Here is a 10,827-nt window from a genome sequence, read left to right on the forward strand (position 1 = left end):
CGCCGTGTTTCGTCGGTTTGATATTTTTTTGGAAGCTGTTGGACCCCAAAAGCAGGTTTTGAGGAAAGGACTTCACGGTATTACGTTATTAATAATTTTAAGAGTTTTTAACGTCTAAAAAATTTATTTGGGCGTTGTCTACCTTGGAGGCCTTGGGGATCACTGTAAGCCGCTATTTTAACAAAATCGATGCGTAACGTATAATGCAAGAAAATAAAGTAATGAGTTCCGACCTTCACATGTATGATACCAAACATAAAAATGTGTGCCCCTTCGCGTAAGTGAAACACAGTCGTCCATTAACTTTATTCGTATATAATTCGTATGTAATTGAATGTAAATTTGAGAACACCTGACCTCTAAGTTTTAGAGATAACTCACATTGACAATTTTAAATGTATGCTTGTTCGATCAATGATTATGTTTTATTCCTATGCGGAGCTGCGGTGAGTAGATCCAGGGAGAAAGAAAAACCGCGACACACGGAAACGAACAAAAATAATTTATTAACACGACGGACGTAACCTAAAATTAGCGCCGTTACACTAAACCGAGCGTCTCGGGTCACTTGCCGGCGAGCAGGCTGTGCGTTTTAAAGTCGACGCACTCTTGAAACGCCTGCACCACTTTCGCGCACCTGAGGGGCTCGCCCGGGTACCGCCGGTAGCACTCGATCACCGCCCTTTTCGAGTCGAGACACGGAATCTCCTTCAGGGACTGCGTCCTTTTCGGCTCCTTGTACTCGTCCAGCTGCAACGACGCGAGTTTCACCGGTCCCGGTTTCCCCGAAACAACTACACTTACGGCTTTCTGGTACTCATCCTGCATCACCTGGTTCATCCGTCTGTGACTGTCTTCGACGTGTTTCAACCGACCCGCCCAGTACTCGTCATTTTTGCTCAGTTCGGCGACGTGCGACCGCCTGATCTCGAGACTGGTCGTCGAGGGCTCGGAAACGTAGACGGGTTGGACCGTCGCCTGCTGGGGCTCCGCCCGTGGCGCCGCTACAAAACAACCACGCGATTATGTAACACTTTTTGTGGCTCCACCAAATCACCGGGCATCACGCTCACGCGTTACCGACTCGCGCCGCGCGGATTAATCAATCGCGATCGCCAAAAACAAAGCGGAACGCTCGGCCGCAAAGCGCAAAGAACGATTTTTGAGGTTACGTGCACCTACTCTGAGCGAGTCCCTTTATCCGGTCCACGACGTCGTCGGAAACCTTGATGACGCTCGTCGGGTCATCGTTCTCGACCGTCAGCATCCTCGTTTTGCTCGGACCGCTCCCCATCCTCTTTTACGCCCTATCGACGAGTTTTTACGTTAGATCGGCTTCAAACATCAAAACGACATGTTGGACGGACGACGCGCGGCTGGTTGCCTACCGTGCAGCAAGAATTTACGCGGCGGCGCCTGTCCGGCTGCCTACCCTCGCCTAATGCCCGGGTTTACACGAAACGTCACAGTGGGCGCGCGTTACCGTCTTTAGCATCGACAGGCATGAAATTCACACGGGGTCGCGTGCGTGAGCCCGCCTTAACGCGGGTCGCCTGGCGTACGTGACGCAACGAACGTGTGGCGTTTTCGCGAAACGAGGACCGCGCGCCGTCGAGAGAGAGACGCCGCCAATAATAATAATCCGCTGGGAGAGTTCGTTTACGACAACACGCAGGCAGGCCAGTCTGGTTTCGGAATTGGTGAAAGCGATGTGGGACCAGAGCCAGCTGCGAAAGTACGATCTGACGTTGGAGGCGATCCCGCGGCTGCACCACGCGGACCCCAAAATCGACGAGTACATCGCCGACAACGTAAGTAGGGGCGGCGACGCGCGAGGGCGACCCGCCACATTTCTTTTCCGCCGCAGAAACCGGTCGTCATAGCGGGATCGCGGGTGATCAGGCCGGCGGTCGACAAATGGGACATGGATTACATGGAAAAGTGCCTCGGCGGCCCCGGCCTGACCGTCTTCGTGTCCCAAAGTCACAAGTTCAAGTACTTCGACGAGAACAAGGTGCAGTACTGTCTGCGGCACGGGATAGATTTCGTGCCTCCGACGAGACGATGCAAGATGCGGATCGGGGAGTTCGTGCGGAGGCTCCGCGAGTGGAAAAAGGGCGACGACAGGCTGTACCTGCAGCAGGCGGTCAATTCGTCGGTCGGTAACGTCGTCAAGGATTTCATGAAGTTCGATTGGGAGTACCTCGCCGGTAAACAGGCCAAACACAACTGGGGACCCTTGTCGTCCAACTTGCTGCTCCTGTCGATGGAGGGCAACGTCACGCCGTGCCATTACGACGAGCAGCAGAACTTTTTCGGCCAGGTGTACGGCTACAAGAGGTGCATACTGTTCCCGCCCAGCGATTACGAGTGCCTCTATCCGCACCCCCTGTATCATCCGCACGACCGTCAGAGCATGGTGAGTTGAGAAAACTTCACAATTACGAAGAAAACAATCGCCGGGATGATCACAGAACACTGAAAGCCGGTCTCCTTGCGCTGCCGTTAATTTTCTAACGTCACGTTGCCCGACCGCGGTTGATCTAAGCTTCCAACTGTGCCGACCAATGGGAACGCGGCGGCCATTGCGGATCGTGGCGCCAAATTTAAACCGAATCGGTCAACGTGACGTTTTGCACAGCGAGAGAACAAAAAGAAGACGTATCGTAATTCGAGAATATTTAGTTCGCTTATTTTATTTATTTATTTTAATCAACTGCCCAATATAAAATAATATGTATATAAAATAATTAAATATTACTGTAACTATTAACAACGCAAAAAAAAGCAGTCCCTTCAATTTCGATTCGCTACATTTGCTTACATAACAGCTCAGGTCCGTAAGAATTTCAGCGCAGCAAATTTTAGACACAATAGATGGTGTGCGTAAGTCAATTTAATATCGACTAACACTCCAATATCCCTTGTTATGGAGGCCTACAATAACGGTGACCCTTTTACATTATGAGTTTAATGTATGGGATTTCTGCTTCAGTTAGAATCGCACCATAGCGATAGGTGATGCAGTCATTAGCATATAGAATTTCAGGTTGTCAGCAAATAATAGGAAACATGCATGTTGCATAGACATTGAAGTGTAGGGGTCCCGGGTGTGATCCTTGCGGAACACCAGAAGGCACTGTCTGCACTCTTTCAAAGTTTCGTAACATTTTTGGCTAAGATTCGATGATTTACTCTATCGACTGCCCGTGAAAAGTTTAGCTCACTGGAGTGTTGGGGAGAAATCCAAATTGTCGCTCGATAAAGCAACCTTTCAGGCCAGCGGATAAACTGTCGAATACTTGAAAAATGACTGTCAAAACAAATGAATAATTTTCGACTTTTGACGTACGCGATAAGCGAATGTATATTCCTCTTTTTTCCGATAGCCAAAAAGTTGACAGATGGAGTTTGTCAAATAAGATTACGTCTTTTTTTATCAGGTGGACTTCGACAAGCCCGATTACTCGAGGTTCCCGAAGTTCAAGAAGGCGCGGGGCTGCGAGGCCGTCCTCGAGCCGGGCGACATCCTCTACATCCCGATCTACTGGTGGCACCACGTGGAGTCCCTGATGCGCGCCGGCCCCACGATATCCGTCAACTTCTGGTACAAGGGCGGCCCCATCTCTCTCGAGTATCCCCTGAAGGACCACCAGAAGGTATCGATATCGCGCAACGTGGAGAAGATGCTCGTCGAGGTGCTCCAGGACCCGAAGGAGGTCGGCCCGCTGCTCGAGATGATGGCCGGCGGCCGCTTCGGCGAGTGACGCCCGCGTCCTCGCCCCTTTCCTCATTTCACTGTGATCCGGACTCGGAAAGTAAAGACCGTAACAATTTGAGGCCGGTTTTAAAAACGTCGTGATGGAAATGTGCGCGTGCGTACGTAAAATTTGAAGCCCGTTTAAGGAGGACAAGATCGTGTCACGACTTCAAACGCGAGTCGGAAACGGACTCTGGCGTCGTATTATTAAGTTTAAGTGTCCTAGTCGTAAGTTCAAAGGTGAAATAAAATTATTTTTCTCTCTTAAACGTCGTTTTTGAAGTCGATTTTAAGAATTTGAAGTCGATTTTAATCAATTTAAACCGACTTTAATTTTGGATTTGATATCGAGTTTAACGACCCGCGTATACGTTAAATTCGAAGCCGATTTTAATAACTTGAAAATATTAGAAGAGAACACGCTATTGGGACAAATTTGAAACTTTGCCGTAATCGTTCCCGGTACCATCGAATCTTGGAGTTTTTGGAGCCTTCATTCATTGAATTTGGAAATTAATTTTGTAATAAGTTGGTTATAATTATTTGAAGCCGATTTTAACGACTCTCGCGCATGTTAAACTTTATAACAAGCGCAAGATGCGCTGACGGCTCCATCTATTCGGATAAATTTGAAAATTTGTGGTAATCGTCCGCGGCATCGCACCTCGGAGGTTTTGCAGCCGATTTTAGGAATTAGAAGACGGTTTTAACGCTTTGACGCCGGTGTTAAGGTGGTTTGAAGCCCACTTTAATTTGGAAATAACAGTACGCAAAAAGAGGGTGTACCTTGAAGCGGATTTTAACGAATCGGGCTCACGTTTAATTTGAAGTCGATTAAAAAAAAACGCAGCCGATTTTATAAACGCGTTTGCGGCTCCATCTATCGGGCAAATTTCAAACTTCGTCGTAGTGGAGCCGATTTGTAAGGATTTGAAGACGCTTTTAATGACTCTCGCGCGCGCCATAGTCGACGCGAAACGCGCTCGCGGCTACATCTATGAAGTCAAATTATAAACTCCGTCGTCATGGCACATCGGCGATTTTGGACCAGATTTTAAGGTTCTGCAGCCGGTTTTAACGATTAGCACCCACGTTTAATTTGACGCCGATTTTACACAAGCGGAAATTATGAGGCAAATTTCTAACTTTGTCGTAACGGAGCCGACATATAAGCCGGATATAACGATTTGAAGCCGGTTTTAACCGCTCTCGCGAGTGTCAAACTCGACGCGGACTTTAAAAAATTTAAAATAGGAGCAAATTTGGAAACTTCGTCGTAATCGTTCGCGTCTCCGCACATCGGAGATTTTCGAGCCGATTTTAAGGTTCTGAAGCCAGTTTTAACAACTCGCAGCCGGTTTTATTCGTTCAGGATATCTTAGCGACGGGACCCGAAGGCTAAATAAATTTCTTAATATTGCTTCATGATATAATTTTCTGTTCGAACGTGTATTTATTCGGGCAAAAGGTCGTCCCCGAGGTCGTCGTTGCCGAATTCGTCAAAGTCGACGGGTTTGCCGGCACCGGTCCTCGGCCTCGGCGGCGTCGGGCCCAGCGGGTCCGTGTAGATGACTTCGTGGTCGCGGGCGCCGCCCCCCAGGCCCGAATCGGAACTACCGGCGCTCGACTGGGCCCTGAGAGCCCTCGAGGACCTCGGACCGCGGGCGACGGTTTCGTGTTCCGGCACCGGGCTAAATCCCGATCCCGCTCGCGACGACAGTCCGCTGTTGCTCCTCCGGGAGCCTGCAAAAGGTCACTCGGAGGTCATCGAAACGCAACTTTGCCTGCCCCCCACGTCTTACCGGGACGGCCGCTGTTCACGCGCTCCCTCACTTCTTTCGCCTTCTCCAGCTTCTTCAGCTCCGCCAGGTAGTCCTGGGCCTCGCGCATGCCCATGTCGCCGCACAGCCTCACCAGGTACCGGAGACATTCCGCGTTCTCCGGGAATTGCCTTCGGAGGAGAACGTCTTGAAGCCGGTTTTAAAATAACTTGATTGGAAAATAAACAGTCTAACTCCGCTTTAAACGCACTGAAGCCGAATTAAGAGTCTTGAAGCCGGCTTTAACATAATTTTATTGGAAATCATAACGTCTTTTTGCAAGGTTTAAGACCATTTTAAACCGACTGAAGCCGATTTAAATGTCTTAAAGTCGGTTTTAAAATAATCTGATTAGAAATCTTTTCACAAGATTGAAGCCCGTTTTAAAATAAATGGACTTACCATTTTAAACGCGCTGAAGCCGATTTAAAAGTCTGGAACCCGACTTTAAAATAATTTGATTGGAAAATAAACTGTCTTTTTTACAACGTTAAAGTCCGTTTTAAACACGCTGAAAGCGATTGGAAGCTAATTTTAAAATAAATTGATTGGAAGATGTCTTTTTGAGTCCGTTTTAAATGCGTTGAAGCTGATTTAAAAGTCTTGAAGCGGGCTGTAAAATAATTTGAGATGGAATTTAAACTGTTTTTTACAAGGTCGAAGTCCGTTTTAAACCTATTGAAGCCGTTTTGTCGCATTGAAGCCTGTTTTAAAAGTGGATATTAAACTGTCTTTTTAAGGCCGACTTAAACGCACTAAAGCCGCTTTAAAAGTCTTTAAGCGGGTTTTAAAATAATTTGATCATAAATTCAACTGTCCCTTCAACTCCGTCTTAAACGCACTGAAGCCGATTCAAAAGTCTTTAAAATAATTTGGATGGAATTTAAACAGTCAAATCCGATTTAAACGATCCGAGTTAAAGTGTTTTTTAAGTCTGTTTTAAACGTGCTGAAGCCGATTTAAACATCTTGTCGCTGTACAAGATTGAAGCCCGTTTTAAACGCGCTGAAAGCGATTGGAAACCGGTTTTAAAATAATTTGATTAGAAAATAAACCGTCTCTTTAGCTCCCCTTTAAACGCAAAGAATTCGAATTAAAGGTCATTAAAGGCATTAAAATAATTTGATTGGAAATTAAACCGTCATTTTGTAAGGTTCAAGTCTGTTTTAAAATAAATTGTTTTTCTTTGGAGTCCGTTTTAAAAGCGCTGAAGTTTTGACGCCGGCTTTAAAATAATTTGGATAGAATTTAAACTGCCTTTTATAAGGTCGAAGTCGGTTTTGAACAGACCGAAGCCGATTTAAACGACTTGAAGCCGGTTTTAGAACAATTTGATGGGAAATTACACAAGATTGAAGCCAGTTTTAACGACTGTTACATGTCCTCACTTGTGTATCTCCCGGTAGAGGGTCAGTGCCTTGTGCATGTTGCCGCATCTGCGGTGGCAGCCGGCCACCATCATGTTCCACTTGGGGTCGCCGGGCTGCATCTCCGCCGCGCGTTCCAAGTACCCCAGCGCCTTCTCCACCACCTGCATCTCGACGTAGTAGGTGCCCAGCCACTCGATAACCGACAGGTTGGCCGGGTAACACCTGAAAGACTGCAAACCGACTTTCGGGAGCGGCCTCCTCGGAGACGACGTCCACGTACGTCCGCGTGGTAGTGGTGCGCCTGTTGCTTGTCGCCCTCGCGGTCGAACAGTTCCCCCAGCTTCTGCAACACCTTGGCGTCGGCGGGCACGAGCCCCAGCAGCTGCTGGTACGTGTCGGCGGCGGCTTCGGCGTCGCCCAACAACTCCAGCAGGTCGGCCACGTGGTAGACGACGGCCGGGAGTAGCGCCAGCGAGCCGGAAAAGCGCTGGAAGCAGGCCAGCGCCTCGTCGTAGTGGCCGCGCCGTTTCAGGCACAGTCCCAGGTCGTAGGTGGCCTCGAAGTGGCCCGGGTCCGCCTCCAGCGCCCTCTCGAAGCAATCGGTAGCCTTTCGGAGGTCGCCCTTGGCCATGAAGCAGGCGCCGCGGTTCACGAAGGCGCCGGCCGTCGGCCTCTCGCACCGATCCACCGTCTCCGCGTATTTGGCCGCCGCGTCGTAGTCGCCTTGCTAAATTGAAGCGGAATTTAGAAATATTTGAAGCCGATTTAAATTCGTTTTAAAAGGGCTTAGGTATCGATCGGCGAGAGCGCGACCGGTTCGAAAGCGCCCGAAGCCGGTTTTAAAGGAATTTGAAGCCGGTTAAATTTTACCAAGAAATAAATGAAGCAGAGATTGGAGGCCGCGTTCACGTCCATCTCGGTGTCCTTCTCGAACGTCTTGAGCGTCTCGACGGCCGCCGTCACCTGGTTCTGCTTCAGGAACATGGCCGCCTTGTCGATTTCCAGGTCGGACGCGAGACGCGCGTACTCCGAGTTCTTGATGGCTCGCGCGCACCAGTCGTAACCCGCGCTGAAACCGTCATCCACGAAGGGGGCGATCAGTTTGGCCGCCCCCAGGATGCAGCGGTCCGCCTCCGCCCGCCTCCTAGTCTCGTAAGCTCGCAGTTCGTCGTCGCGGATCGCTCGCGCCAGTAGCGCATCGTTCGGGTTATCCTGCGCGTAGCGCTTCGTCAAGACACCTCCAAAGCGCATCGGGCGCCGCTCACCTGCTCCAGGTTGTACTTGTCTTCGTCGACGGCCTCCGACGGCACGGCCAGCAGCAGCGAGAACGCGGTGCGCATGCGGTCCTTGTCCTCGAGCGCCCTGCAGCACGCCACCAGGTGCAAACCGGCCCCGTGACACGCCTGCTCGCTCATGATGTACTCCAGGTTGCTGACCGCCTCCTCCCACTGACCCATCCGCACAAACACCATAGCTATGTTGTGTATTATCTTGATCCTGCGGAGCGGCGCATTCGATGCGAGTTTTGAAATTTTTGAAGTCGATTTTCGAAATTTTGCGGGTTTTAAATCTGAACAGTGTTTCAAAGCGTCGACAATTTGAAGTCTGTTGTGAAAGTCAAGTTTAGGAATGTGAAGCCTGTTTTTAAGCTGCTAAAATGTGTCAGTTTTAACATTTCAAGCCTGTTTAAAAATGTTGAGTTTTTAAAGCCTGAAAATTTTAAGCTTGTTTTAAGAAATGTTAAGCCTTTCAATTTTTGACGCAGGTATTAAAATTTAGAAGCTCGTTTAAAAGCGAAAAATTCAAGTTTTTGAAATTTGAAGCCTGTTTTAAAAGCGGCACTAATTTGAAGCCTGTTTTAAAAACGTCGAGAATTTGAAGTCGGTTTTAAAATTTTGAAGCTCGTTTTAAAAGCATCGAAAATTTATAATAATAAAGTACCAAAAAGATACTTTTTATACCGGTTTTTAGAAGTTTTGATTGATATTGTTAAATCGAGAAGACTTAAATCATTTATTGTAGGTGCCTATTGCACATGCTAAGCTAACCCGATTATTTTTTCTAAAACTTTAGAAAGAGTAGAAAGGATGCTAATTGACCTCAGTTGTTTAAATTCTGTGAAGTTCTTTACTGAAGTCGGTTTTGAAATGTCAAAGCCCATATTAAAAATATGAAACCTATTTAACACTTGAAACCTGTTTAAAAACTTCAAAGATTTGAATTAACTTGCTTTAAAAAAATTTTTAGTCGGTTTTAAGAATTTTGCAGTGGGTGTTAAAAGCGTCGAAAATTTGAAAAAGGTTTTAAAAAATTGAAGCCGGTTTTAAAAACGTCAAAAATTTGAGGTCGGTTTTGAAATGTCAAAGCCGATTTTAAAAATATGAAGCCTGTTTTATAAGCTTCCAAAATTTGAAGTCAGTTTTAACATTTGAAGCCTGTTCAGAAATTTGGATTTTTTGAAGCCGATTTGAAAAGCGTCGAAAATTTTATGCATGTTTAAAAAATGTGGAACATTTGGAGTGGCTCTTAAAATTTTGAAGCTCGTTTTAAAAGCGAAAATTTGAGAGCCGGTTTTAAATATGTCAAGACTGATTTAAAGCGTCTAAAATTTGAAGTCTGTTTTAAAACTGTTGAAAATTTAAACCCGGGTCGAACCTCAAGTTTCTCTGACTGGCCGGTACTTGGTCAAGCGCCATCCGATACATCTTGACGGCCATCTGGTACTGCCGCTGCTTGAAGTAGATGTTGCCCATGTTGACTTTGAGGCGGTGCGCGTTGGCGAACATCCGGTTCTTGGTGATCATCTGGTAAGTGTTGAGGGCCTCCGCATAAAGCTCGTTAGATGCGTACTGGTTGGCCAGGTTGAACAGTACCGCGTAGGTGAGGTCGACGTTGTGGTGGTCGCCCAACCCGGACTGCTCCTGCATCCGTATGAGGCTGCGCTCCTTGTTGGACGCTTCCTTGGCTTTGGTCAGGGCCTTCCTGACGTCCCCTTCGGACTGCGCGACGCACGCCTCCTCAACCAGGCTCATGATCTTCGCCTCCTGCTGCCTCACTTTGCCCTCGGGCCTGGAAAAGTCGCCTTTCAAATAAAATCGAAGTCTTTTTCAAAAACGAGGTTACGAGTCGTCCTTTTGCAGCTCGAGGGGAGGCGTGGGCGCCTTCCCGCCCTCGTTGAGGGGGTCGAACGGCTTGCTACCCCCCTGCGAGGTGTACCCCGCGCCTCTCACGGCCGTCATCGGCCTGCTGAACGCGTCGGCGCCGGTACCGGGCCGGAACCCGGTGCCCGGTTTGAAGCCGGTACCCGGTCTCTTGAAGTTGGTGGTCGGTTTGAACCCGGTGCCGGCCCTGCTGTAGCCGGTGGATGGTTTCGAGGACAGTACGGCGGAGCCGAGCCTTTGAAACTTCGGAGTGGTGGTTTAGATAGGTCGCGGGGCGTTGAAGCGAGTATTACCTCTGTGGACGAGCCCAAATGAAGCACGGGTTTGGGCGTCGCAAGACGCGCCATATCGGGAAACTTGGCGTCGGGCGCGTCGCGATTTTTGGAAACATTCAGGACGTCAGTCAGTGCCATCGTTCGAGCCGCCGTTGCGATACAAACAAACGTTTCGGCGCATGACCATCATTGTAACGACGCTTCTCTCTTTTCTTGTTTGACGTCGCTTGTTTATACCGTCAAGTTTGCAGTTTGATTAATAAATCAGTTGGTAAAACATCGAGTGATATTTTATCCACAACAAAAAGTGGCCATGGTCTGGAGACTCGCAGCGCCACCTGCCGGTTACGCCTTGCACCGTTTCCGAACACATCGACACACGATAGGCGTTGTCGATCTACCGTCGACGCGACCGTTTTGATAAACATTTGCCGCGCAGCG

The 10,827-nt window shown here is 48.3% G+C and overlaps 3 protein-coding genes across 4 annotated transcripts; 1 reads left to right on the plus strand and 2 right to left on the minus strand.

Moving 5' to 3' along the window:
* Window positions 1-483: 483 nt before the first annotated feature.
* On the minus strand, window positions 484-1,324 carry LOC132707329 (MICOS complex subunit MIC25). The gene is made up of 3 exons (XM_060679135.1): window positions 1,183-1,324; window positions 805-1,004; window positions 484-750 (listed from the first exon to the last, which is right to left on the minus strand). Exons 1-3 carry the CDS (start codon window positions 1,292-1,294, stop codon window positions 565-567), a joined length of 498 nt encoding a protein of 165 aa, XP_060535118.1. The 5' UTR covers window positions 1,295-1,324; the 3' UTR covers window positions 484-564.
* Window positions 1,325-1,676: 352 nt separating this feature from the next.
* Window positions 1,677-4,250, plus strand: LOC132707328 (hypoxia-inducible factor 1-alpha inhibitor-like). The gene is made up of 3 exons (XM_060679134.1): window positions 1,677-1,811; window positions 1,868-2,419; window positions 3,444-4,250. Exons 1-3 carry the CDS (start codon window positions 1,710-1,712, stop codon window positions 3,765-3,767), a joined length of 978 nt encoding a protein of 325 aa, XP_060535117.1. The 5' UTR covers window positions 1,677-1,709; the 3' UTR covers window positions 3,768-4,250.
* A 917-nt stretch (window positions 4,251-5,167) lies between these two features.
* On the minus strand, window positions 5,168-10,694 carry LOC132707327 (intraflagellar transport protein 88 homolog). 2 transcript variants are annotated; one of them, XM_060679133.1, is made up of 9 exons: window positions 10,405-10,694; window positions 10,074-10,354; window positions 9,606-10,019; window positions 8,216-8,447; window positions 7,914-8,162; window positions 7,231-7,677; window positions 6,969-7,180; window positions 5,563-5,711; window positions 5,168-5,503 (listed from the first exon to the last, which is right to left on the minus strand). In XM_060679133.1, exons 1-9 carry the CDS (start codon window positions 10,522-10,524, stop codon window positions 5,214-5,216), a joined length of 2,394 nt encoding a protein of 797 aa, XP_060535116.1. In that variant the 5' UTR covers window positions 10,525-10,694; the 3' UTR covers window positions 5,168-5,213. The 2 variants fall into 2 exon arrangements, with proteins under 2 accessions (XP_060535116.1, XP_060535115.1); XM_060679132.1 differs by having other exon boundaries at window positions 7,821-8,162; window positions 10,405-10,693.
* Between the last annotated feature and the right edge of the window lie 133 nt (window positions 10,695-10,827).

The sequence above is a fragment of the Cylas formicarius genome, unplaced genomic scaffold (assembly GCF_029955315.1).
Source record: "Cylas formicarius isolate icCylForm1 unplaced genomic scaffold, icCylForm1.1 PGA_scaffold_9__14_contigs__length_23061073, whole genome shotgun sequence".
Lineage (NCBI taxonomy): Eukaryota > Metazoa > Arthropoda > Insecta > Coleoptera > Brentidae > Cylas > Cylas formicarius.